General features: G+C 61.7%; 3 protein-coding genes across 4 annotated transcripts; all 3 read left to right on the top strand.

Moving 5' to 3' along the window:
• The first annotated feature begins 95 nt into the window (after positions 1-95).
• On the top strand, positions 96-5,357 carry HINFP (histone H4 transcription factor). The gene is made up of 9 exons (XM_005440194.4): positions 96-431; positions 643-869; positions 1,078-1,189; positions 1,680-1,832; positions 2,389-2,466; positions 2,560-2,680; positions 2,787-2,925; positions 3,223-3,347; positions 4,030-5,357. The coding sequence occupies exons 1-9, from the start codon at positions 269-271 to the stop codon at positions 4,550-4,552; spliced, it is 1,641 nt and encodes a 546-aa protein (XP_005440251.2). The 5' UTR covers positions 96-268; the 3' UTR covers positions 4,553-5,357.
• A 1,268-nt stretch (positions 5,358-6,625) lies between these two features.
• LOC106631250 (CUB and sushi domain-containing protein 3-like) lies at positions 6,626-8,957 on the top strand. Of its 2 annotated transcripts, none has more exons than XM_027806815.2 (5): positions 6,626-6,907; positions 7,219-7,353; positions 7,649-7,816; positions 7,962-8,165; positions 8,293-8,407. In XM_027806815.2, exons 1-5 carry the CDS (start codon positions 6,844-6,846, stop codon positions 8,304-8,306), a joined length of 585 nt encoding a protein of 194 aa, XP_027662616.1. In that variant the 5' UTR covers positions 6,626-6,843; the 3' UTR covers positions 8,307-8,407. The 2 variants fall into 2 exon arrangements, with proteins under 2 accessions (XP_027662616.1, XP_014136208.1); XM_014280733.3 differs by having other exon boundaries at positions 6,629-6,907; positions 7,962-8,195; positions 8,293-8,957.
• Positions 8,958-9,531: 574 nt separating this feature from the next.
• ABCG4 (ATP binding cassette subfamily G member 4) lies at positions 9,532-25,082 on the top strand. The gene is made up of 16 exons (XM_055728535.1): positions 9,532-9,637; positions 11,007-11,378; positions 12,921-13,158; positions 16,150-16,267; positions 16,351-16,483; positions 16,701-16,751; positions 16,937-17,082; positions 17,376-17,499; positions 17,752-17,866; positions 18,131-18,270; positions 18,574-18,672; positions 18,873-19,041; positions 19,591-19,691; positions 19,884-20,042; positions 20,198-20,316; positions 20,427-25,082. The coding sequence occupies exons 3-16, from the start codon at positions 12,930-12,932 to the stop codon at positions 20,650-20,652; spliced, it is 1,929 nt and encodes a 642-aa protein (XP_055584510.1). The 5' UTR covers positions 9,532-9,637; positions 11,007-11,378; positions 12,921-12,929; the 3' UTR covers positions 20,653-25,082.
• The last annotated feature ends 389 nt before the right edge of the window (positions 25,083-25,471 follow it).

The following is a 25,471-nucleotide window of genomic DNA, read 5'->3' as shown; positions in this document are numbered from 1 at the left end:
GGCGGGGCCGGCTGCTATTGGGCGGGCGGGCGCGGTCCGTTGGGTTGCGGCGCCCCCCGGCGGGGCAGGGGCGGGCGCGGGGCGGGTGAGCGAGCGAGGCGGGGTTGCGCGGCTCCCCCTGCCCCGCCACCGGGCCCCGGGGCTCAGCCCCGGCCCCGCCGGGCCCTGCCCGACAGCGCCCGGGCCCGCCTCGGCCGGTGGGTGGCCGCGACGGTGAGAGGGCCCCTCGGCGTCTGTGCCCTGCCCGTCAGGGCCGGCGGGCCCGGCCATGCCGCCCGCCAAGGCCGGTGGCAAGGGGGCCTTGGTGCTGCAGTGCGAGTGGGAGGCGTGCACCTACGTGGCCTCGAAGATGGAGGAGTTTTGCGAGCACGTAGCCCAGCACCTGCAGCAGCACCTTCCCGGGGAGCAGCGGGACGAGGTGGACCCTCTCGGTAAGGAGCCCGGGCCCGGAGCCCTCCTTTTTCCCCCAGGTGGGTCGTTGTGAGAGAATCGTCCTCCTTCCGAGGAGCGCTGCCGGGCACAGAAGCGGAACCTTGGGGCAAAAAATCCGTGGTGTTTCTCGCTCTCTGCGGGAACCTGAGCTTTACTTGGAGAGTTTCCCTCAGACCTTTACGGCCTGTGTATTTCCTGTTTGTGTTGCAGAGGAATACACGTGTTTGTGGCAGGAATGCGGGTTCTGTTCCCCGGAGAGCTCAGCTGACCTCATTCGCCACGTCTATTTCCACTGCTACCACACCAAGCTGAAGCAGTGGGGGCTGCGGGCCCTGCAGAGCCAGTCAGACGTGAGCCATTGCCAGCTGGACTTCCAGAGCCGCAATATCATCCCTGAGATCCAGGAGAATTTTCTGTGCCTGTGGGAGTACTGTGAGGTGAGAGCAGGGGACCCGGGTTCACTTTACTACATGTTACCTGTGATGGGGCAGCCAAGGGAAGGAGAGCTGCTCCTGTCCTGTAGCTCACCTGCATGCCTGCCTGCCAGCTCTGTTCGTACCTGGGTGAAAGCATCCGTTGTGTTCTGGCTGAGCCAGCTCATGCTGATCTCTTCACCCCATTTTGTCTGTCCTTGCTCCTCAACAGAGATCATTTGATAATCCCGAGTGGTTCTATCGGCACGTGGAGGATCACAGCTTCTGTTCAGAGTACAAGGCAGCAGGGAAGGAGAACCATGTGGTCCTCTGTGGCTGGAAAGGTTAGTGAGTGCATGCAAGGTCTCTCTAGACAGCTGTGCACAGGGCTGGATTGCAAATGTTGTACAGGAGAGCTCTGCGCTCCTTGGCAGAGTTTCAGAGAGAGCATCTTGAACTTAAAAAATATGTGTGCATGGTCCTAACAGTGAAATGTTCCTGTAGAGTTTCCTTCAGGGGATCCAGTTGAGTGCTTAATATTGAACTTTTCATTTATATTTAATTAGTACCTAGAAGAAAAGGTTCCAGTTTATTTCTTTCAGTAATTTCTCTCTCTTGTGTTTGTGCAATTGTCTTAGCCACTTACGGGGGGGGTGGCCCACAACAGCTGTAGACTAGTGATCTCATCCTGCTGTGACCCTGCTCTGGGGGCTTTTTGGAGGAGGGAGTTGATCCTTGCTAGTCAAAGCAAAAGCAAGAATCCTGCTATTCAGTCAGATTGTGGATCACGGCCCATGTGTGGAGGATGTTAATGGCATTCTGTTGTTTGTTTAGACTGTGATTGCACCTTCAAGGGGCGCTGCAAACTGCGGGAACACTTGCGCAGCCACACACAGGAGAAGGTGGTGGCCTGTCCTACCTGTGGGGGGATGTTCGCCAACAACACCAAGTTTTTTGACCACATTCGACGTCAGACTGCACTGGACCGTGAGCTCCTGCGGGCAGGGGAGGAGTGGGTTGTGAGCAGTCCTCTGGTTGGGCCATTGCCTGTTCTTTACGAGCAAAGGGCACAGGCGTGCTTGGAAACAGCCTGGCTTCTCTGATGGCTGGGAACTCACACTGATGAATCTCTGGGAGGTGTCATCTTGCGGACACGGGAGGGTTGGAGGCTGACAAGGCCGCACATGGCTCACAGTGCTGCAGCCAGAGGTGTTTGTCCTGTAGGGACAGCTGGGCACTTGCAGCACCACTGGGATTTGCTTGCTGAGTTCCCTTATGCTGTGCTGGTGATGTGTGCGTGTGATGGTTGCTCCCCAGTTTGTGCACTGGCAGCACAGGGAGGCAGATCAGTCTTTGCAAGCAGTTCTTTGTTTGGCTTTGTAGTCAGTGTCTGCTCTCTCTGCCTGGAGAGAAGAGTTCCCAGCTCCACCGTAACTACCTCTTTTTCTCGCTTGCTGTTCTTTGTGCTGTTCTCTCTGCTTTGATCTCTTTTCTCACCACCACCACCGCCACTGCCCCTTTCTTCCTGGTCCCGATGCTGCAGAGCAGAGGTTTCAGTGTTCTCTCTGCTCTAAGAGGTTTGCCACAGAGAGGCTGCTCCGTGACCACATGAGGAACCATGGTGAGTAAAGGCATCTTCTCCCAACTGAGATGCTGAGGAGTGTGTGCTCCCCCTTGCTTTGTGATAATGTTTCCCACCCATTCTTTCACACAGTGAACTATTACAAGTGCCCTCTGTGTGACATGACCTGCCCGCTGCCCTCTTCTCTGCGCAATCACATTCGTTTTCGGCACAGCGAGGAGCGGCCATTCAAGTGTGACTACTGTGACTACAGGTGAGGACTGGGGCTTTCCGTCTTCCCAGACTGGTGACAGAGAAGCACCTGGAAGCATGTGTGTGTGCACGGTATTCAGCTTTGCTCCCTTATAATTTCCTTTTAGCTGCAAGAATCTCATTGACCTGAGGAAACATCTGGACACGCACAGCAAGGAGCCAGCCTATCACTGCGAGCTTGAGTCTTGCAGCTTCACTGCACGTTCCCTCTGCTCCATCAAACTGCACTACCGGAAAGTCCATGAGGTGGGAAGGGAGCAGAGGGATGTTCTGGCGTGTACTCGCTCCCAGCGAGGCTGAGAACCACTGAGTACAGTATGCTGTACAGAAGCATGAGGGAAAAAAGCTAAAGGCACGTGAAGTGGCCTAGGCTGAGCAGGGCTGTAGGAACGTGAGGTCAGGTTGCATTCCTCTCTTACTGCTGCAATGATACCTCATGTCAGTCCTCTCGGAGAACCTGGTTCCTCCTTCCATGCAGATGTGCGGGTACCAGGCCCTCTCATCAGGGAATGGGGTGTTCACATCCCTCTCTCTGCCCTTCAGGGTGACTCAGAGCCCCGGTACAAGTGCCATGTCTGTGACAAGTGCTTCACACGTGGAAGCAACCTCACTGTCCACCTCAAGAAGAAACACCAGTTCAGATGGCCCTCGGGGCATCCTCGCTTCAGGTACTGCCCATCCTTACCTCTTCCCAACCTCCTCTGTAGTGCAAGAGACAGCTGGAGCTGCATCCTGTGTGTTGCTGGAGCAGAGACCCGGCAGTGCTTGGGCTCTGATGTTTGCCTGTAATGTGCTCCAGACCCATTTCCCAGTGGCTGGGAGGCACTGGGCAGCAAGCGTTCGGTGGGGTCTGGCACAGCGACAGGGCGGTGCCGGGTGACAGTTCCAGCAGTGGATCAGAGGTTAGAGGCAAAGACAGCAGTGGTGCCACCGCAGCTGCATCTGGCGGGACACTTCTGAGCTTGGCAGGGGCCAGGTGCAGGTGTCCTGCTCTAGAGCAGATCGACCTCTTGACACATGCCTCTGCTGCATTTTCCCTAAGAAACTCCAAAGGGTTTCCCCAGCCTAAAAGCTGGGGGACTTCAAACACTCAGTGAAGCAGAGTGGTAGAAGGAGATGGGCTTGGGAAATGACAGGGGCCTGGCAGAGAGCTCAGGAGCTGCCACATGGATGTGCTTTTAGGGGTAGGGGCTGAAGAGTTTTTATCTTACTTGCCCAGTATTGTCAGTGTAGCACCGGGCATTGGAACCTAGAATATAGGGCTCCTTCCTTGGCTGCTGCTTCAGACCTGTCTCTTGGGAGGGGGCTGCAGTGTGACTGGCTCCATCACCCCCGCCTGTCTCTGCTCAGGTACAAGGAACATGAGGATGGCTACATGAGGCTGCAGCTGGTACGTTACGAGAGCGTGGAGCTGACAGAGCAGCTACTGGAGGACCGGGAGAAGCGGGGGGAGGCACTGGATGGCTCAGCTGAGTGTGTGGTGCTGTCTGAGGGTGAGGGCAACCTGCAGGGCATTATTCTGGAGGCCCCAGCAGAGGCTCCCGTGGTGGAGAACCGTATCACTGAGCTGCCAGTGGCCCCACTGCGTCCAGCCCCTTGTTCTCCTGACAACCCTGAGCCAGCACGGCCGAGTGCCTTCCCAGGAGCAGCGCTGTCATCGGAGCAAGAACCAGGCACCCTGGCCAACCCCATCATCCGTGTGGTGAACCGGACCAACGAGCACGGGGAGAGTGAGACTGTGTATTATGTCATGGCCGGCACATCCTCAGAGGAGCAGGTGGCAGCACCTGGTGGGCTGGCTGTGGAGCTGGAGGAGAACGTCATGGACCGTCTGCAGAAGACGGCTGAGGAGCTGGGCATCCAGATCGTGTGAGGTGCTCACCTGGCTCTCTGCATGAGGAAAACTTGGGCCTCCGTGGGATGGGCTGGTGGGGGAAGTTGGGGAGCGCCTGGGGGAGAGGGCTGTGCTTGTCTTCACCTACCTGCAGCTGGCTTAGCTGCCCCAGCCTCGCTGGCTGCTGGCTCGGGTCGGCACGGGGAGAGGGGAAGGGCAGCTTGCTTCCAGTTGTGGGTCAAGTGATCTGAGCTGGAGGAGCTGTCTCGCTCCTCCTTTTAGGGATTAGGGACTAGCAAGCCTCTCCCAGCCACCCAGGAGGTCTGGCCTTAGCTTGACACCGGCCTCCCCATCCTGGTCACTCGGGTGACGTGGTCCCTGCTGCTGTGCAGCTAAGTCGTCAGCCCTGGCTGAGCCTTGGTCCTCAGCTAGGATCTCCCCAGGCAGGATGGTGTGCTGAGCAGGCACTGCGGCTAAAGCCTCTTCCCTGGGAGGCTCTGTTTGCAGGCCTGTTATCCCCCAGCCATACTTTGTTCTCCAAGGGATGGCGTGTTCTCCTTCCGCCCTCGCCAGCACTTCCCTGCACATCATCTTTCCGAGGTCATTCAGCCGGTGCTGTTGGTGGTGGTTGCGCCACTGATGCCATTACACTGCACTGGTGGCTGCAGGGAGAGGGCTGCAGGTGCTGTCCCTTGCAGGCTACTGCTGCCCCACGGCACTGGGGGCTTGGGAGCTTCTTGCTGCTTTTGTCCTTTCCTGGGTTTCCTCCCCACATTGGGGTTTGGGCTGCTGGCTGGGCGAAGTGTACTTTGGCAAGACAAATAAAAGTCAGACTGCCAGGCCACCCGGTGTCTGGTGTCTGCTTCGGCCCCATCCCTGCCAGCTGTGGCACGTTGTGAGGAGAGGACGGGACGGAGTTACCTTGAGCCTGCGGTGTGGGAGGTGGGCACTGGAGAGCTGCCAGCATCTCTTGGCATGTCCCGAGTGCTGCCGTTTGGTGCAGCTGGCGACTGATTTGGAGAGCGTGGTGTTCCGCACCCCCAGAGGTGGCACTGGGAGGCCAGGTTTAGTTCTGGCACTCTTGTTCCCTGCTGTCCTGATGGGAGTTTGATTTTTTTTGCTGCCTCCTACGGGGCGTGAATGTCAGCTGCCCTGCAATGTCATTTTTTTAATCTAGAGGAGCCTGGGCTTGTGAGCAGAGCCAGCTTGCCCTTTGTTGAGTTATTTGGAGGAGGACGGGTGTGAAGCTGGTGTCCCTGGGGTGACACTGTGTGCTCACTGCCCTGGGTGTGGAGGTGATGTGCCCCAGCGGAGGCAGGGGGTTGCCTTGTTGATCTCCTGGGCGGGACGCTGACCTTTTTCAGCCCTTCACTTTCTTTCTCAAGCAGTTCAGGAAAAGATGTTGGAATTCCAGGTTAGTGGAGGAAATCACTTTATACTAAACCCTTGGCCATCTGCTGGCTTTCTAATTGCAAACTGTGGGTGTGATTCGTGGCCGTGCCCTTGGGACGAGGTGATGAGAGCAGCCCCTTAGCCCTGCGCCCTGGGCGAGGGACAGCGTGCCCGGCAGTTGCCGTACGCAGGGGCTGGGTGAGGAGCAGGGATGAAGTGGGCAGAGCTGCCTGCAGCAGGTTTTGGGAAGGTTTCCTGGGGGCTGGATCCATGTGTGAAGGGCAGCGCACACTCCTGCGCCCCGGTACTGCAGTCTCCAGGGACGTGCACGCAGTGGCCTCCCATGGGCCAGTGAAACGCAGCTGGGGCTACTTGCTGGGCACCTTGTGCTTGGGGTGAGGCAGGGTAGGAGGCAGCGGGCTCTGCAGGGGGGTGCTGCTCGCCCTGGGGAGGGTGTCCCTGGGCTGCCAGCGTGCGATGCCTCCCCTGCCGCTGCCTGGCCATTGCTCCTTGCTGCTTGGCAGAGCTGGGCCAAGGAGACCTTCGAGAGAAGGGCCTCCTGCCAGCTTTGCATTCATGGCACTCCCGGCTTGGCCCTCTTTCCAACACGCGGGCTTCGTGGTGCTGCTGCCAAAGCCACCGCTGTGCCTGCGTTTCTTGGGCTCCGGCGCGACGTGAGTGCTTAGGTGTCAGGAGCGGAGGTGAGGCTGCGGTGGCTGGCAGGAGTTGTCCCTTTAAACACCGGCTTCAAGGAGGGTAATCTGCCGGATTAGGCGCTGGGAAGAGGATTGGCATTAAAGGGAACGTCTCCTCCCTTCCCCCATGTCCTGCAGCGTCCCCTGTCATGTGTGTATGGAAACCCAGTTCACTTTCTCCTGGGCAAGCAGAGAGGGGGCTTCTGATCTGAGGGGCAAGGGGAGGAGGGCAGAGCGTGTGCCATGGGACTGGGCCTCCTCTTCCTCACCGTGCTGGTCGTGCTGGTCTTCTGCGAGGACCCAGAAGGTAACAGGCTGCTTGGGGGAAGAGGGGGGCTTACAGGGTGCCCCCGAGCTGCTGGCACCTGGCTGGACCAGTCTTCCCCAGCAGGGAGCAAGGCCTTCGTCACATCCCTGTGCCGAGGCTTGGTTCGGGGGAAGCAGGGGCTGGGGGCTGCTGGGGGCTGCACTCCTCGCCGCAGCCAGGGTTGGGGGTGCGCTGAGGCGAGCCTTTGCTGGGCTTGTACCACCTGCCTGCAGGTCGCTGAGGAGCTGATGGGAAGGGTGGTCCTCAGCCCCCCGCCCAGCCCTGCTCTGCCTTGCTCCCTGTGGCACCAGGAGACCTGGATACTTACTGGTCTGGCACGGCGCCCATCTGCTTGGGGGGCTGCAAGGGGAAGCACAAGGAGCTGAAGAGGAGCCAGTGTGGGAATGGCAGCTGCTGCTGGCTGGGCTACAAGTCCTTCTGCAGAGGTACAGCCAGAGCGGGGAGACTGGGGGGTGGGAGGGGTGGAGGGGGCTGCAGGGCTTGGTGCAGCCAGCCTGGGGAGGGCAGGTTTTGTGCCACACACACATGCGTGGAGTCTCTCCAGCATCCCGGTCCTTGGAACGCAACCTGGGGCACCCACAGATCCTGCCCAGCCCCCTGGTCCTCACCCGGGACCCACAACCTCGTGTGGGTGCGTCCCCTCGGGCTGCCGCTCTGCCGAGCAGGCTGCACAGGGTGCTGCTGCCCCCGCACTGCCCACGGGAACCTCCCTGTCCCCAGTGAACTGCGGGCGACCCGAAGCGGACTTCAACTCGGTGGTGTACGGCAACGACTGGTGGGTCGGCTCAGTGGTGCGGTACCGCTGCCGGCCCGGGTTCCTGCTGCTGGGGGACCCAGCCAGCGCCTGCCAGTCCGACGGCCGCTGGACCCCCAAGCCCACCTGCCTCCGTGAGTACTGCTGGGGGCCCTGCTGAGCCCGAGGGGGGACCTGCCCGCATGGGGAGGGGCGGCAGGGCGGCTCCGATCCCTCTTTGCCCCTAGCCCTAGCCCGTTGTGGGAGGGCTGGTGGGCACCCTGTGGCATGCTCTTGCAGGGATCTGCCTGCGAGGTCGGATTGAGATCAACGAGCGGGACATTACCGGGACGTGCTCTTCATCTTGCAGCACCCAGGCCCACCTGGGAGCCTTCCTCAACCGTGGCTGCATCAAGATCTCGGCCTGTGTCACCAAGCACTCGGGCTGGGCACGCTGGTTCCTGCGCTGCAACATCTGCGAGTGCGACTGCCACGTCCCATGCGGTGAGTCCCAGTAGCGGCTGCCCACCTCCGGTAAGAGCTCGTCTCGCTGTTTTGCAGGGAAGGGTTGGGGCTGAGAACTGGGAGCTGCCAAACAGCTCAAAATCTTGGCTCTTGCCTCTCCTTACAGCTTCCTCCGGGTAGAGCTGGGCCATCCGGGGCAGTGGCCACTGGCCCCACGCCGAGGGAGGCTTCCACCGTGGATGTCTGCTTCCCTTCGCCACGTGTCTCCATCGCTGCCCTCCTTCCATAAGCTCTGTCTGTCCCAAGGCTGCCGTCTCGGAGGAGATGAGATGTTTGGACAAACTCCCTTGCAGGGCTGCCTTCCTGCCCGGCCCCGTGCCGTGGCTCCCCAGCAGCGGGGGATGATGCTCTGGGAGCAGCAGGCGCTGGGGAGCTGCGTGGGTTTCCTGCAGCTGGGCTTGGGCGTGTTGGTGTTTCAGCCTCCGTTTGTCCGGCTGCTTCCTAGAGGAGGCTTGTGTCCCCTTTTGGGGGGAGGCGGGTAGCGTGCGTGCCAGTGCCTGTTGCAGACATGTCTGTCCCATCTGTGCTGCAGGGTATGATTTCTCCCTGCCAGGTATTTCCCGCGCGGGCCAGGCTCTGGGCTGAGAGGTGGATCTGCCCTCTGTGCCTGCTGCAGGCACCGGGCACAGCTGGAGTGTGGGGTCTGCCCGCTGTCCCGACACCATGGGCAGGGGTCTCAGGGCAGAGCAGCCTGGCCAGGGCTGCATCACCCCTTGCTGAGGAATCAAGTGTTACAGTGGGACAAACCGCCCTACAGCCTCACCAGAGGCCAGAGCAGCCAGCGTGGGGGGGAAGGTCTCTCCCATGGCCTGGTCCACACGCTGGCTGCAAGGGATGCTCCTGCCAGGGATCTGCAGTCATTGAGCCCCTTTCCCCAGGGACTTCTGGGGGACACAAAGAGGCATGGCAGCTGATGCTCTGCAGCCAAGATGGGTAAGGAGGTGCAATGGGGGTGTCCTGAGCACAGCAGGGCCCTTTTTGGTCCTGTAGCTGGAGAAAAAGACCTGGAGTGTGGCCTCCCAGTGACTCCTTCCAGGCACTGAAGAAGGGAGCTGAGGCTGTGGCCCCTCACTGCCTACCGGGGGGGTTGTTAGCCTGTGCGTGGCTGCTATTAACGTGGCCCTTAGCAGGAGCAGCTACCTCGGGCACATCTGTAACCCTGTGCTGCGCCACCTCTCTTCTCAGGGGTGGGTTTCTGACCAGGCTTCCCTCCCTAAACTCTTTGTTGTCCCCACTAGCCCTTCACTTCTCACTGTGGCAATGCTCAGTGGGTTGCATTGGTGCTGATGCTGGTACCCAGCCTTGTGCCCCCTGGGGACCGCCCTGGCTCCCTCTGAAGCAGCACTGGAAAAGCCAGAATTTTTATTCTCCCAGGGAAGGAGAGGAAGGTGGTCTGGAGCAAGTGTGATGGGGCTGCCAGTGGAGCTGAAGGACCAGCAGCACCACCGTGGGTAATTAAAATGTTTACAGGAAATCATCCAGGCTTTCCTGTCATGCAAAGAAATTTTGCTGCTTGCTCTGTCCCTGGAGCCCTGGACATACATGACGGAGCCAGGACAGGCTCCCTCTGCCCCTGCTACCATGTCAGCCACCATGGGCCACATGGCTATGGTCAAGGCCACTGTAGGAAGGCCCTAGCTGGGAACCAGATGGATGCTGAATGTGCCCATGGCACTGGCCACCAAGCCCTTCTGGGCACTGGCCTCCCATCCCTGCTGCCTTCCACCTTGGAACACTAGCCCAGCAGGATGCTGTAGCAGCACCTGCCAGCTGCTGTATGGCCACCAGCTGAATCTCGGGGGCTCTTGACTCAGCCTCAAGCCGCTGAGGAGGAGCTGTAGCACCCAGGGGGGCTACCCGGGCCCTGCTGGTGCCCACCTGTAGGGCAGCACAGCTGTGCTGTGCAGAGTGGGCCTGGGCTGAGGGCGAGTGCCCTGGGGGTGGGAGGCAGGATGCTGAGTGCAGAGCAGACTGGATGGGTCCAGCGTGCCTTTTGTTCCATGAGGAGATGATTTAAGACCTCTGCGTGGAGCGTGGCTCCACGGCCACCTCCTCGTGCCCTCCGCTCGCCCAGCCTCTGGGCTGCCCTGCCCCACAGTCTCTCTTCTGGCTGGATTCGGCTCTGCCAAGGCGCCAGATCTCTGCCCCAAGCTCTGTCCCAGCCCAAGGCTGGCTGTGGGAGGGGAAAGCTTTCCTTGGCTCAACAGATGGGTTTTTAATTAATACTCTTGTTAGTGCCACTCATTTCCATATGTCTTTCGCGTTTAAGTGCCGTGGTGGGTGAGAGGTGTGAGTAACATCGAGGCTGGAGCCAGGCATGGTGCTGCGGGGGGTGGAAGTGTGTGGGGGGGGGCGAGTCCCACATGATGAGCTGCAGAGGTGACCGTGTGCTGGGGTAAAGCCGGGGGTGGGGTGGGGGGGTGGGGGGCACCCTCCTATCAAGGCCCTTTGCAGCTGGCTGTAACCCCCCAGCCCTGGCTCCCATTGTCTGCTGTGGGGGTCCCAGGCAGTGCTCTGCTGCAGCCCCCGCTTGTGCTCCCATGGGGGTGACCTGTCCCAGGTCAGTGCAGGGCTGAGGGGGGGACAGGAGCGGATTTAGGGGGTGCTGGGCTTGGCGGGGGTTGGGCTGACAGTGGCAGCGGGGTGGTGGGCTCTGTCCTGTACGCGAGCGGGTGGTGTGGAGGTGTTCGAGGACAGGGTGGCAGGGACAGGGCTGCGAGCCCCAGGCTGGTGCGCTCGGCTTGCTCGGGGCCTTCTTGGCTTGCAGGGAGGGGAAATAGGGCCTGTCCCTTTAAGAGGATTTTTTTCTCTGCCTGGCAGCGCTGGGCAGCCCATCCTGCCGCCCCGACAGGCAGCGGCAGCAGCAGCAGCAGCAGCAGGAGGGACAAAGCTGGCGGAGAGGGGCACGGTCGAGCAGCCGGGCCCGGGGGGCTGCTAGCCACCGCTGGGGGTCGGACCCCCCGCCCAGCGCAGCCCTGCGGAGGATGGGGAGCGGAGCCCGGCTGGGGACCCGCGGGGGCAGCGCCCCGCCCGGCTCCCGGCGCTGAGCGCCCCCCGCCCGGCCGGGGGTCCGCGCCGCGCCCCAGCCCCCGCCGCGGGCATCGCCCCTTTGTCTGCGCAGGAGGGAGAGGCGGGGGGCGCTGCGGCGGAGGCACGGCCGCGCTGCTGGGGAGAGGAGCCGCAGTCCGCCAGGTGAGCCTGGGGACCCCTGCCCTGGGGACCCCCGCCCCGGGGACCCCCTGCCCCCCGGAGCCGGGATGAAGGCAGAGCATCCTTCGGCCGAGCCGCACCCCCCCCCCCCCCCCCAACCGCCGGCCCCGGGGCTGGGCTGAGCCGGGCGAGCGGCTTGCGGGATTTAGCGCTCCTTGTAACGCCCAGACAAGGAGTCAAGGTGAGCCCGAGGGCGCCTTGTGCCTGGGGTGTCCCCCCCGCTCCCCGAGCCCCCCATCCCCGAGCTGCCCATCCCCGCTGTGCCCAGACCCTGCGGCTGCGGGCGGTGGGGGGGCTGAGGGCTGGGACCCCGCAGTTCTCCTTCCCCGGGCTGGCTTTCATCCAGCCCTGAAAGGGCTCTGTCCGCAGCGGCGGGAGAGGGCTGGGATCTGGGAGGATCCGGGAGGATCCCGCTTCCCTATCCAAGGGCTCCTGTGTGTGCATTGCAGCTGCAGCCAGGAGCCGCCTGTAGCCTGCGCTCAGCAAAATGTAGGTTAGCGAAGCATTAGGACCCCAGCCTTGGAGGCGAGGTGGGTGCTGGGCCCAGCCTCCTCGGGCTCCCTGTGCTGCGGGGACCCCCAGCTCCCTCCCTGGTGCTGCAGTGGGACCTGGGGTTAGGGTGCTCCCCACCCTGCCTGGCTTAGCATCACCCAGCACCGCAGAGCCCTCAGGCCAAGTGGGGACGAGCCTGGCTGTGCTGCAGGCGGCTGTGGGGAGGGTTGCAGGCAGGAGACACCGCCGAGACGGAGTGTTTGGGCAGGTGCGCGTGTGAGCATCATGCGATGGTCCCAGTTAAGTACTGGCCTGATCTCTGAGGCTGTGCTGGTAAGAGCTGGGAAGGTGGGATGAGCCAAGGGAGGCAGGGAAGGGTTGGCACTAGCAGGGCCCCCTCCCTGTTCTGTTCGGTCTGTCCCAGTGAGCCCATGGGGACCCTGGGCACCCGCCGAGGGTCTACCAGAGCCAGGACTGCCCTGTCCTAAGAGCCTGGGTAAGGCACAGCGTGCTTTGTCCGAGAAACTGCCTGGAACAAGCTGCTTGCTTGGGCCCCTGCACCCGTGTCCCCTGGCCAGGCCAGGCAGCGGTGGTTCCTTGTGAGCCCTTAGGGACGTCCAGGCACAGCTGGGTGTCCCTGTCTGAGGGCAGAACATCAGCTCTCCCACCTCCCGTCCTGTGCCCACCAGGGTGGACAGGAATGGAGCAGGGAGCCGAGCAGCAGCAGGGCCAGGGCAGCTGAGCAGCCTGCCAGCCCCGGTGCCAGAGCTGGACCCAGCTGCAGGAGGTACATGAATTATTGACTGTGGAGCTGATCAGCTGCCTCTTGTCATGAGCCCCTTGCTGCAGGCTCTGCTGCCCTGGCCAGGTCCATCCTTCATCCAGCTGTAGGTGCCAGACATCACGGGGTGGACATGAGCAACAAGAGCTGGAGCTGGTGGGAAAGGGTGTGGGAGGACTGGCTGTGGGCTGGTCCCTGCAGTCCCTGGGAGAAGGGCCCGCTGTGAGCTGATCCCTGTGCGTTTCCCACAGAGCGGCAGGATGGCGGAGAAGGGTATGGATCCCGCATGTGTCTCCATTGCCCTGGAGGACACGGTGTGCCACGCCAGCCCCCCAGATGCCCCGCTCCTCACCACCCACTTGAAGAAGGTAGAGAACCACATCACAGAGGCCCAGAGGTTTTCCCACCTCCCGAAGCGCTCGGCTGTCAACATTGAGTTCATTGACCTGTCCTACTCTGTGCGTGAAGGCTCCTGGTGGAGGAAGAGAGGTAGGAGCTGCTGGCTGGAGAAGGGCAGGGGAGGGGACCTGCAGGGCTAGCGCATCCCTCTCCCGTTCCGTGTGCCTTGATCTCACCCAAGCCCCCAGCATCTGCCTCTCTGCTGGATTTATTGCTTCTCTGCCAGTTCCTGCTCCAGCCTCTGCAAGCACAGAGTGCCTCAGCTCTCTGCTGCTGGGAGCTCGCCTCGGTGCGTGGCAGCAGGGCTTCCCGCAGGAGCCACAGCGGGAGCTGCTGGAGCTGCTGGCCCCTGCGGCGGCGGGGGCTGCCTGGGGGGGCCAGGCTGCCCGGCCCCGTGCTCCGTCCGATGCGCCCGGTGCTGTTTGCAGCCACGCCATGGCCGGTGCTGGGGCCGATGAGTGGAGGGCAGGAGGAAAGCGGATCGCGTCCTGGGGAACGGGGGTGCATGGGGCAGATGGGGCAGCCTGGTTGAGGGGCAGCCGGGATGGATGAGTCTCCCCAGCACTGTCGTTTGGGGTATGATGGCTTGGCGTGACGTGCCGACACAGGAGACCCCAAGGGGTGCCCCGGCCCCGAGCCTGGCAAGGCCGACACGTGTGGTTCGGGGGGGATTTCCCCTCCAGCAGCCCCCCGCAGCTGGGGCCACCGGCCGCTTTCCTGCATGCGGCTCTGGCCAGGAGCTCAGGGAGGGGAGAGGGGAGGCAGATGGTGGCTGGTGGGTGGTAGTCTGCTTTAATTAGCTCTCTCGGTTAATGGGATGCCAATCAGGCAGCCCCATGAGAGGGAGGGGGGGCTGATCTGCAAGAAGCTGAAGGCAGGCAGGGATGAGCGGGGGCCTGGGGTGAGCAGCCCAAGGGCGCAGGGCTGCTCAGCGAGGTGCCCTGCCGGCCAGGAGCACCGGCTGGGGCCTCAGACCCTCTCCCCAAGCAGGCTAGGGAAACTGAGGCACTGAAAGACAGTGGGACCAGCCCCGACGCCCCCCAGGATGAGGTCTGCCTGTTTGTCTGGGATGCTGAGGAAGCATCCCAGGATAAGGAGCTGCGGCACAACCATGGGTTCCTCGGGGCAGAGTGTGCTGTAGCACCCAGGAGTCCTGGGGACCAGCTGCTTGCCAGCGGGCTAGTGCCCTGCAGGGGTGGAGGGGGAAAGGCACGGGCAGCTAGACAGGATAGGAGCATGCCGAAGGGTGCTGGGACCCTGGGGTGGTAGCAGGAGGGTCTGTCCTGTCCCCCAGGCCAGGCACAGGTGGAGGAGCTGGCGGGGAGCTCCCGGTGCCTTTGGCCACAGCCCGCAGGATCCGTCCGGCTGCTGAGGCAGGAGGTTACTGGCAGTCAATGAACGCAAGTAACCGCTGCGCAAGCTGCAGTGGCGCCGACGTGAGCAGCATGCGCGGTGCTGGAGCTGCGTGCGTGGTGCTGGGATGCGCCGGGGGGCTGCTGGGCATGCTGGCTCTGCTGTCGTCATGCACAGCCCCCTGCCCTCCCCTCCTGACCCTCCGTCCTGCTTTCAGCCGGGATAGAGTTAATGTCCTTCTCATTAGCTGGTGCAGCGCTGGTTTGGATTTGCTGTGAGAGCAAGGTTGATAGCACGCGGATATTTTTGGTTGCTGCTGGGTAATGTTTATCCTAAGTCAAGGACTTGTCAGTTCCTCAGCCCCTGCCAGGAGAGGGCTGGAGGGGTACAAGAAATTGGGAGGGGACACAGCCAGGACGGGTGACCTAAACTAGCCAAAGGGCTAGTCCATACCATAGAATGCCAAGCTGAGTACAGAGGTTGGGGGGAGCTGGCCGTGCCCAGCCCCTCGGTGCTCGGGGACCAGCTGGGCAGCGGGTGGTGAGCGATTCCATTGTTCGTCGCTTGTTTTCTTTTCTCCCTTCCCTTTCGATTTTGTTCCTCTCTCCTTCTCCCTCCTTTTCATTATAATCATTATTACTATGATCGGTTTATTTTATTTCCATTATTAAATTGTTCTTATCTCAACCCTCGGGTTTTAGGTTCCTTTCCGATTCTCCTCCCCATCCCTCTTGGCTGGGGGGAGCGGCTGTGTGGCACTTCGTTACCAGCCAGGGTTAAACCACGAGACCCTCCCTGCCCCTCTGCCTGCGGGCGCTCCTGGATGGAGGGTGCCTGACTCCAAGGGGTGCAGAGGAGGAACCGGGAGCCTGGGGTGCCGGACCCCTGTCCTGAGGATGGACAAGCCAGAGGGATGCCCACCTAGCGTGGTACTAGGGCCGTGAGCTGGTCTGGCCCTGAGGCTTGCCCCAGCCTGTGGGCAGGAGACGGGTGTGTTGCCCGAGCCCAACACCAGTGCCACCACAGTGTGGCAGGGGCTGGGGGGGGCATATTTCCAGCAGGAAGATGCTCAGGTTTGGTCCGTGGCTCACCGTGGTCCTAGCACCCTTATACTCTCGCTTTCCTGCTCGGGCTGTGCTTTGGGGGCAGCTCCTGAGAGCCTGAGGCTGTGCCTGTTCCCTACTCCCGACACATCATGTTCCTTCTGCCAGAAAATGCTAATCAGCTGCATTTAAAGCAGAGATAATTCCAGGTCTGATTAGCAGTGGCTGCTGCCGGGTGTCACAGCATGAATGCCAATGAAGGCAACCGCTGGGGACGCAGCGGGCTCGGGGACGCTGCCTGCCCCATGCTACCCAGCTTCTTGCTGCCCCTCTCCGCCGGCCATGGGGACCAGGATGTGACAACACGCCCAGGACCAATGTCACAGCTGGGTGATCTTCCTTAGCAGCCACGTGCCCTGACCCAGGGATTTCCCTGGTCTTTGCTGTGATCCAGGGCATGTGCTTCTTCGGTGCTGGAAGTTGGTGGGGTCAGCCAAGGACCAGGGTCACAGGGATCATGCTGGAAATGACAGCTGCTGTGGCTGTAGCCTCGGGCACGCTGGCACGGACAGTCTCCAGGCACACGTAGCCCCTGGCATGACGCACGGGGGTCCTGAGGTCCCCCAGGTGCTGGGATGGCATCGCAGTCCCTGGAAAGCAAACGCACGCTGCTCTCTCCCTCCAGGGTACAAGACTCTCCTCAAATGCCTGTCAGGGAAGTTCTGCCAGCGGGAGCTCATTGGGATCATGGGGCCCTCGGGTGCTGGGAAGTCCACGCTCATGAACATCCTGGCTGGCTACAGGTGAGGCTGGGGGGCAGCCGGCGGGGCCGGGGGGGCAGGGCTGGGGGGGCTCTGCTACGTTCCCCCACGCCTCTTTCCCGCAGGGAGACTGGCATGAAGGGCCAGATCCTGGTGAACGGCCGGCCGCGGGACCTGCGGACCTTCCGCAAGATGTCCTGCTACATCATGCAAGATGACATGCTCCTGCCACACCTCACCGTGCTGGAAGCTATGATGGTGAGCGACGCAGGAGCCGGGCAGCCTGGTGCTGGGGCACCCCGCGGGCTGTGTCCTCCATCAGGCTTTTCCAAGGGCTCCGGCACACGGGAACAAAATCCTGCTGATCTTGCTCCCTGCATCCTGAGCCCTTGGCTGGGCAGGGACAGGGCCATGGTGCAGGCGATTGTGTTTCCTACATTTGACAACCGTGTCTCTGCCCACCCTCTCCTGGCAGGTCTCTGCTAACCTGAAGCTGAGTGAGAAGCAGGAGGTGAAGAAGGAGCTGGTAAGTGCAGAGGAAGATGGGGCCAGGCCCCCTCATCTCTCCCCAAGATGGGGAGAGTAGGGATGGGAGGGCCCTGAGGGGACCAGGGGATGCTGAGAGGCTGCCAGCAGAGGAGGTCTGAAGGGAGGTGGCAGGTATGGGATGAGGGTCCACGGGAGCTCATGGTGAATGAGGCTGTCTCGCAGGTGAACGAGATCCTGACGGCGCTGGGGCTGCTGGAGTGCTCCTACACCCGCACCATCTCGCTGTCGGGGGGCCAGCGCAAGCGCCTGGCCATCGCCCTGGAGCTGGTTAACAACCCTCCCGTCATGTTCTTCGATGAGCCCACGAGGTGAGGCCGCAGCCGGGGCTCCCCAGCACCTTCCCCTGCTGGGGGACACCAGTGTGGCTGGCACCCTCTGAGCACCGCAGGGATGCAAGACCTGAGGGGGGATGTGGCTGTGCCCACCAGGGCTCCCAGAGGGCAGGGTGGGGGCTGCGCAGGGGTGCCTTTCTCCACCCATCTGAGAGGAGGGTGCCCACAAGGGGAGGCAAGCGGGGGCATCTTTAGGATGTGCTCCCCTCAACTCTCCCTTTCTCTCTCTGCTGTCTCTTTCTCTTCTGCCCCATCCTGCGTGGCCACAGCGGTCTGGACAGTGCCTCCTGCTTCCAGGTGGTTTCCCTGATGCGGTCCCTGGCTCAGGGTGGGCGCACCATCATCTGCACCATCCACCAGCCCAGCGCCAAGCTCTTTGAGATGTTTGACAAGGTTTGGGCTGGGCTGGGACACGGGATGCCTCGGGTGGGTGGGCAGGGTCCCTCTGGCCCCAAGACCCAGGGAGAGAGGCCGTGGGAGGGACAGGCTGCAGGCATTTGTCCTGGGGCTTGTATGGCGCACAGCCCTGGTGGCCGGGGTCTGGCAGGGGTGGCCCGTGTCACCCTAGGACGGGGAGGTGGGTGGGAGCCAGCAGCAGTGCTCCTGGCTGCTCTGCACCCGCTGTATCCTGGCTTTTTCTTGCAGCTGTACATCCTGAGCCAGGGCCAGTGCATCTTCAAAGGCATCGTAACCAACCTCATCCCCTACCTGAAGGGTCTTGGCCTCCACTGCCCCACATACCACAACCCCGCTGACTTCAGTGAGTGCCTCTGCCCCAGCTGGGGCCGCGGTGGGAAGCAGAGGGTGGAAAGGTCCAAACCCAGTGCCCAAGCCCTGGGGGCTGCCTGGCATTCCCCTGGGATGCCCAGGGAGCAGGGCTACCATGTGGTGCAGCATTGCAGGGTGGGGGCTGTGCTGGGCTCCCACCCCCCGGCCCCAACGGGGTCACAGGCTTAGGCAGGTGGAGCAAAGTGATGGTGAGGCCTGGCTCAGCACCTCTCAGGGGTCCTGTTCTTCTCCACAGTTATTGAGGTGGCCTCAGGAGAGTATGGGGACCTCAACCCCGTCCTGTTCCGTGCCGTTCAGAATGGCATGTGCACCATGGCCGAGAAGAAGAGCAGCCCCGACAAGGCAGATCCATCGTGCCCAGCACACTGTGTGACGGTGAGTGGGGACAAGAAGAGCCTCCTGCGGTGACGAGCAGCGGCAGGTAACGGGATGCTCACCCAGGGGCACCTCGGTCCTCCCCGCCACGATGCACAGGTGTGCTGTGATGCCCAGAGCCCCTTGGACACGGTGGGGAGCATGAAGGTGTTCAGCCAGCCTCTGCTTGTCTTGAGCAACAGCCCTGTGCTGGCAGTGCCTGTTCTCACCCAGGGGGCTCCCGGGGGGCTCCCTGGGAGCGTTTGGGTGCTGTCCTAGCAAGGACCCGGCGTTGGGAGCTTGACCCGTGTCCCTGACTTGCAGGACGTGGACCACATCGAGAGCCACACGTTTGCTACCAGCACTTCAACCCAGTTCTGCATCCTCTTCAAGAGAACCTTTATCTGCATCCTAAGGGACACGGTGAGGGCAGGGGAGGCTGGGCCAGGGCTGGAGGGATGGAGCCTGGCATGTCGGTCACTGGGGGCAGGCAGAGACCGGACTTGAATGTGGGCTGGCGTGGGGCTCACCCTTGAGGAGCAGGCAGGTTGTCCTCTCCTCCCCTGGGACGCTCATGGGGTGCTGCCCTGCCTTGCTGAGCCCGGTACCCTCCGTGCCTGCAGGTGCTGACCCACCTGCGATTCATGTCCCACATCTGCATCGGAGTGTTGATCGGGCTGCTCTACCTGCACATTGGCAACGACGCGGGCAAAGTCTTCAACAACACTGGCTTTCTCTTCTTCTCCATGCTCTTCCTGATGTTTGCCGCGCTGATGCCCACCATCCTCACCTGTAAGAGGCTCCTTCCCCCCAACACCCCTTCACTACTCCTGACCCCTGGGGCAGAGGGGGAGCTCCGGCTGAGTGGGAGCGTGTCTGCGGGGAGGTGTGTGGTGGAGACAAATGAATTAGACAAAAGAGGGGAAATAGGAGAGGAAAAAAAATCCAAACAAAGAGGGGAAAGGCTTCTGTTTGGGTGTATTGCAGTTTTGCACTTTAATGTTTGGCTGTGATGAACTTGCTGGCTCAAAGCAGAATGCTGGGATTTTTTTTGTGCTGGGAAAATGTCGGTGAGGCTGCATTTTCAGCTGCTTCGCCCCTTTTCACTTCCTTAAAAAGTTTGCCTAAAACCCCCCAGCCAGGCTGACTTTTCCATGCAGAAAGTTCCCACGTGGGCCACTGACGCGTTTCCCTGGGGGGGATTTGAGGACCCGCTCGAGGCGCAGGCAGGAGGCTGCTCGGTGCCAGCGCAGCACCATGCCTGCCTGCACCAGGGCAGGTGGCAGCGGGGGCCGGACAGCCCGGGGCACTGCCGGCTGCTGACTCCTTGCTCCCCTGCAGTCCCCCAGGAGATGTCTGTGTTCCTGCGAGAGCACCTGAACTACTGGTACAGCCTGAAAGCCTATTACCTGGCAAAGACCATGGCAGATGTGCCCTTCCAGGTGAGCTTTTGGCTAGGCTGAGGAGTGGCCCTGATGCTGGCCCTTCCTTGGCACAGCCAATTGCCTGACTACCCCCCTACCCTGGGCTGGCTTTTCAGGGGTCCCTGCTGCCCTCCAGCCCCCAGGGAGGGTCTGCGGGGTGAGGGTGGCCGTGGCTCCAGCAGGGTGGTCTCTTTGCTTGCCCTTCTCCAGGTGATCTGCCCCATCGCGTACTGCAGCATCGTGTACTGGATGACGGGCCAGCCACCCGAAGCCACGCGCTTCCTCCTCTTCTCTGCCCTGGCCACCGCCACGGCCCTGGTGGCCCAGTCCCTTGGGCTTCTAATTGGAGCTGCTTCCACTTCCCTGCAGGTCAGCTGGGGCCCCGGCTTTGCCTGCTCTGTGGAGGTGGGAGGAGAGCTGCAGGGGGTCTCGTGATGAGGAGGGGTGGAGGGAAGTGTTGCCCGTAGGTGGGCAACGTGTGCCTATGGATGGGGATGAGACACCCAGTGGCCTCTGCTCCCCAGGTGGCCACCTTCGTGGGACCCGTCACTGCCATCCCTGTCCTGCTCTTCTCGGGCTTCTTCGTCAGCTTCAAGACCATCCCCACCTACCTGCAGTGGAGCTCCTATGTCTCCTACGTCAGGTAGGACCCTGTGCTCTGGCCAGAAGCTCCCTGCCCCGGGTCCCCGTGGGCTGGGGAGAGCATGGGGCTGCCGGGGTACATGGCGACGCTGGTGGTGTGCTCTGCCGTAGGTACGGCTTCGAGGGCGTCATTCTCACCATCTATGCCATGGAGCGCGAGGACCTGGAGTGCCTCGAGGACTTCTGCCCTTTCCAAAAACCCATCAAGATCCTGCAGGAGCTGGACGTGGAGGAGGCCAAGCTCTACCTGGACTTCCTTATCCTGGGCATCTTCTTCATCATCCTGCGGCTCCTGGCTTACCTGGTCCTCAGGTACAAAGTCAAATCAGAGAGATAAAGGGGCTGCGGGGCCCCAGTGCCGTTCCTGGGCCTGGCCTGCTGTGAGATGTTCTGCAGATGGACACGGTGCTCCTAGCAGGTCACGGACCGTGGCGGAGGCGTCGGTAGGTGCCAGCCAGGCCTGGCTCAGTCGAGAAGGGTTTTGAGACATCTCGGAACTGTTTTAACCTTTCCACACACTCTTCATTGCAAAAGTTTTGTACAGCCCTGGCATGTGCCACCCTCTCCCTCAGGACTGCCGAACTCCATGGAGCTTGGGTCCTCTCTTGTCACCCCTGCCCAGCACTGCCCTTCGCCGCCGAACATGTTGGGACACCGGGAATGGTCCTGTGGAGGGGGCTGTCTGCTGAGCAAGGCGGGGGGGAGCCGGCTGCTCCGGGCAGGAGGGGAGCAGCGCCCTGGGAATGCCTGAGCCTGGGGCTGGAGCCAGGAGGAGGCACCTGCAGGGCATGGATCTGTGGGGCAGGGCATGGATCTGCGGGGCATGGATCTGTGGGGCAGGGCATGGATCTGTGGGGCAGGGCATGGATCTGTAGGGCATGGATCTGTGGGGCAGGGCATGGATCTGTAGGGCATGGATCTGTGGGGCAGGGCATGGATCTGTAGGGCATGGATCTGCGGGGCAGGGCATGGATCTGCGGGGCAGGGCATGGATCTGCGGGGCAGGGCATGGATCCGTAGTGCAGCACATAGCCCCGTTGCTCGCCCTGCCCAGCAGCATGTGTGTCAGTGCTAAGAAGAGCCCAAAGATGCAATAGGCCAAGTTGCCCAAGGCTTTAGTGTTCCCTGTCGCCATAGCCACAGAAATTGCCACATCCCCTTTTTCTTTCTGCAGAAATCCTCCCCCTTTTTTTCTTCTTTTCTTTTTTTTTTTTTATAAACCCCACTGCTTCCCAGTCTGCATGGAGGGGAAAGGGAGCCAGCAGGCCAGGAAGGACTTGGGGCTCCATCTCAGACTTCTGCTTGGATGCCATCATCAGAGATGGGATCTTCAAACCTGGGGATGTGGCAGGGTCTGTGGGAATGGGACAGTATTCGCAGCCCTTAGGGAGCCTCACGTTTAGTCCTGTTGTCTCTGGGGTCAGAGCCAAGAGGATAAAATAACCAACATGGAGACAAGTGACTGGTCCCTTCAAGTGCTGCATGGAGCAGGGAGGGTTTAGGTTCTCACAGCCTGCCAGGGCCAGGCAGCTGAGAAGCCGGGCTGGGCTCAGCCGTGCCATCGCTGGAGCCTCTACTGCAGGAGAAGAGCTGGCCCGGAGCCCTTCCCTTGCACCGTCTGCTCCTCAGCCCTCTCCCCCCAGCACAAACGTGGCTGTCTCAGCAGAACAGGGTGGACGAGCCTCACTCGGCATCGGCTGCGCAAGGAGGGGACGGCAGCCCCAGGGACACCCAGCCTCGTCACAGTGCAGACCTCCCCGGTGCACTGTGCAGAACGGGGTCCCAGCAGTGCCAGAACTGGAAAGCAGGTATGATCTTGGAGCAGTCTGTTTGCATTGGGTGACCCTGACACTGGGAATTACTTTGCACTCTGTGACTGGTATCAGGGAAAGGTCCCTTTTGGCAAGTGTCTCTGGTAGCTCCTCCAAAGTCACCTGCCCCTCCACACCCCTTGCGGAGGGAAAGCATTTCGGCACCTCGCTGGCTCTCCAAAGGAACAGAGCTGAGACCAGAGCTGCTGGGGCATCCGCACATGCTGCTGTGCTGGGAACGCAGCACGCTGCTTAGCTACACAGCACAGGCCTGTCTGTGGGTGTGCTGGCACTGGTGTCACGGGGTTGCACTGGTCACCCACGCACATGAGAACCTGCTGCTTTTTTAGTGAGCACGAACACGGGGAAGGCAGCTCTGCCCCATTCTGGCACGCTGGGCTCTGGTTCAAGTGCAGTCTGTGAGATGCTGCTGCTGGCACGCTCTAAGCAGCAGGGCATTGCAGGGCAAATGCCAGATTTCAGCAAAATCCTTGAGACTGTTCTTTGCTCTTACTGGCTCGTGTTGGGATGGCTCCACGCAGCAGGGTCTGGCTGGCACGCAGGTGGACAGCAGGCGTGTGGCAGCACTGATGCTGGGCGCTCAGCAAGGTCGGGTTTCCCCTGCCTGGACAGCATCGCTGGGAGGAGTTTGTAGCCATGGGGCTCTCCTGCACAGGGGGTCTGGAAGGAGGACGTGCCCCGATGCCCTTTCTGTGCTGAGCAGTTGGGATTTTCCCCAGGGGCTCTTGTCTGACTTAGCACTGTCCCTCACAAAATTCCCCTCTGCTCCTGGATCGTGCTTCGCTGCCAGCCCTGTGCCATGCACTGCCATGGAGCTGTGCCAGCCCGGCGGGCTGCAGCCTCCTGGGCATGACGCTGCCAACCGCAGCTGCAGCGGCACGGTCAAGGAGGGGAACGGTCCCCATTCTGCTCTGTCACGAGGCGGATGGGAGGGCAGGGAGCCAAGGGGATGGTGGAGCTGCAGGCTGTCCCCCTTCTCCATCTCACTGTCCGTGGAGCTGATGGGACCAGTTTGCCATTTCTGCCCCACTCTGGGGCTGGTGAAGCATTGCCCGGCACCAAGTGCGCACTGCTGGGCTGAGGGTTTTCCCCTGGATAGACACCAGGATGGCAGGAGGTGCCTGTGGTGCAGCCCCACCAGCTCCTGCCTGCACCCTGGCAGCGGGGGTTCTTGTGGTGGGTCCTGATTCCTGCACGGCGGAGGCACTGCTGTCCCCAGCGCTGTGCCCTGCTGCCGCCTGCACCCAGCACGGTGCCTCCTGCGACACCCCTGTGCCATCGCACCCAGCACCACCACCACTCTCAGAAGGACCAGGACGAGATGGACTAGTGATGGCCCATGTGTGGAGCAGAGGGGGCTACCAGCAGGCACTTGGTGACTGCCACTGCCCACGTCCCTTACGTGCAGGGATGCTGCAATGGAAACCTTTGCTGGCCAGCCTCTGCTGCTTGCAGAGAAACCCCACGGGACAGGCTGGCCAAGCTTGGTGTGGCCAGGGAGAGACTGCTGGGACAGGTAGCTCCACAGGTGGCTGCTTGGACCAGCCTGTCCGTGATGATGCAGCTGGCAGCACCCCCAGGATCTCCAGGACAGTTCAGCACAGCCTGGGCCTCCTGCGCCAGTGAGAGCGTGGGTTACAGAGTCCCAGCTGACCAGGTATGCAGCCACTGTGGGGCAGAGGGCCAGGAGGACTTGTCCACGGAGGATGGCTGTGTCCCTGAGCTGGGCAAGGGTGCTGGGGAGCAGGGGTTATGGGGCAGGTGCCCCTCGTCTGCAGGGCCAGGGCCGCAGGGGTGCTGCGGGTGCCCTGGCAAAGGGCACGGGCAAGTGAACGTGTTGGTATGAGGGAGCCATGAAGAGCGAGGGATCTGGGCACCCCGTGGCACAGGGAGCCTGGGTCTGGCAGACCCTGCCCCAAGCAAAGGCACCTTTGGGGGTGCCTGAAGAGTGAACTGAGCTAAGGTGCCAGAACGGGGCCACCCGCTGCTCCTTCCACCACAGCGAGGACAGTCCCAGTGATGGTGGAAGGCACAGAGGAATCCAAAGGGACCGAGCGCGTTTGCACTGAGCCCTGCAGGCTGGCGTGGCTGGGCCGAGCACTCGAGATTTACTGCCCCTCCGCTGCCCAGGTGGCCCCCTGCCCCACCGAAGTGGGGGGGGGGGGTGTTGTCTCTGCCCTGGCATGGCAGAGGACCGGGGTGCAGCTGCCCTGCTCTGGGGGGCCCTTAGCAGAGCTAGGCTCAGCTGCCCTAGCCCACTGGCTAGCAGGCATCTCTTCAGGGCAAGATAAGCACCGAGCCGGGCTGCGGTGGGACCACTTGGCAATGACACTGGTTTTGTGGTGTGGGGCCAGGGGTGCCCAGGCTGGGCAAGGAGCACCCGTGTGCTGGGCTGGCGTGCAGCAGCGAGGATGCACTTTATCAGAGCAGGGGAGCAGGGCCACGGGTGCTTCTGGCTGCAGGAATCCCACCAGGGAATGCGTCTGGATAATCACGAGGAGTGTGCTGGAGGAGAGCAGGCTTCTTCCCCCACACCTCCTCTCCCCTCTGCCTTCCCTTGCGATGCACTTTGAATGGATGAGGCTGTGGTTGGTGCCGCGGCTCCAGCTCCCTGGGAGCACCGGTTGAACCTCAGCCCACCTAAACCTGCTTCAGCCCCTTGGCCCCCGCAGCCCACAGGCAGGGTTGTAGCAGGTACTGCCTCTCCCTCACGTGTGCTGTCAACGCGGGCAAGGCAAGCAGCGGTATGGCCTCTCACCTGCACACATGTCCAGGCCACCTTTGTCACATGCACAAGAAGAGCGACTGCATCATCACCCAGCTGGTGCTAGGGTCTGCTGGAGGGGAGGCTGGGCTAGGACAGGGAGGGGATGGGGCTTCTCCCAGGGTTTCACCTCTCTCTTAAATCAGGCAATAAAACAGTGTTTCCTTCTCACTGTGTGTGGACACCATTTGTCCTGTCCCGATGCCACGGGCAGCCTGGGGCTGCCTGGGATCTCTGGGTGCATCCCTGCCGCGCTGGAGCCTGTGGGTTTTGTTTTTTTTTAGCCTTTGCTGCACCCACAGGTGCAGAGGAGGCTGTACAGCGGGGTGCCCGTGGGGTGAGATACAGGGCTGGGGTGCAGCATGCAGGGGTGCGGCTGTTGAAACCCGTGCTTCCACGTGACCACAGGTGAGCTGCTTTTTTCCTGGGACTGTTGGCCAAAACAAGATGCAGATAACAGCTCAAAAGCCACGGCAGTCTGCTCGCACAGCTGTAGCTCTGTGGTGGTAGCCGCACGTGGATGGCATTTGCCCGGGTCCTTCTGCCTTGCTGGGAGGCTG

This window comes from Falco cherrug, chromosome 17, assembly GCF_023634085.1.
Source record: "Falco cherrug isolate bFalChe1 chromosome 17, bFalChe1.pri, whole genome shotgun sequence".
NCBI lineage: Eukaryota > Metazoa > Chordata > Aves > Falconiformes > Falconidae > Falco > Falco cherrug.
This window is presented reverse-complemented; position numbering and strand designations above follow the sequence as displayed.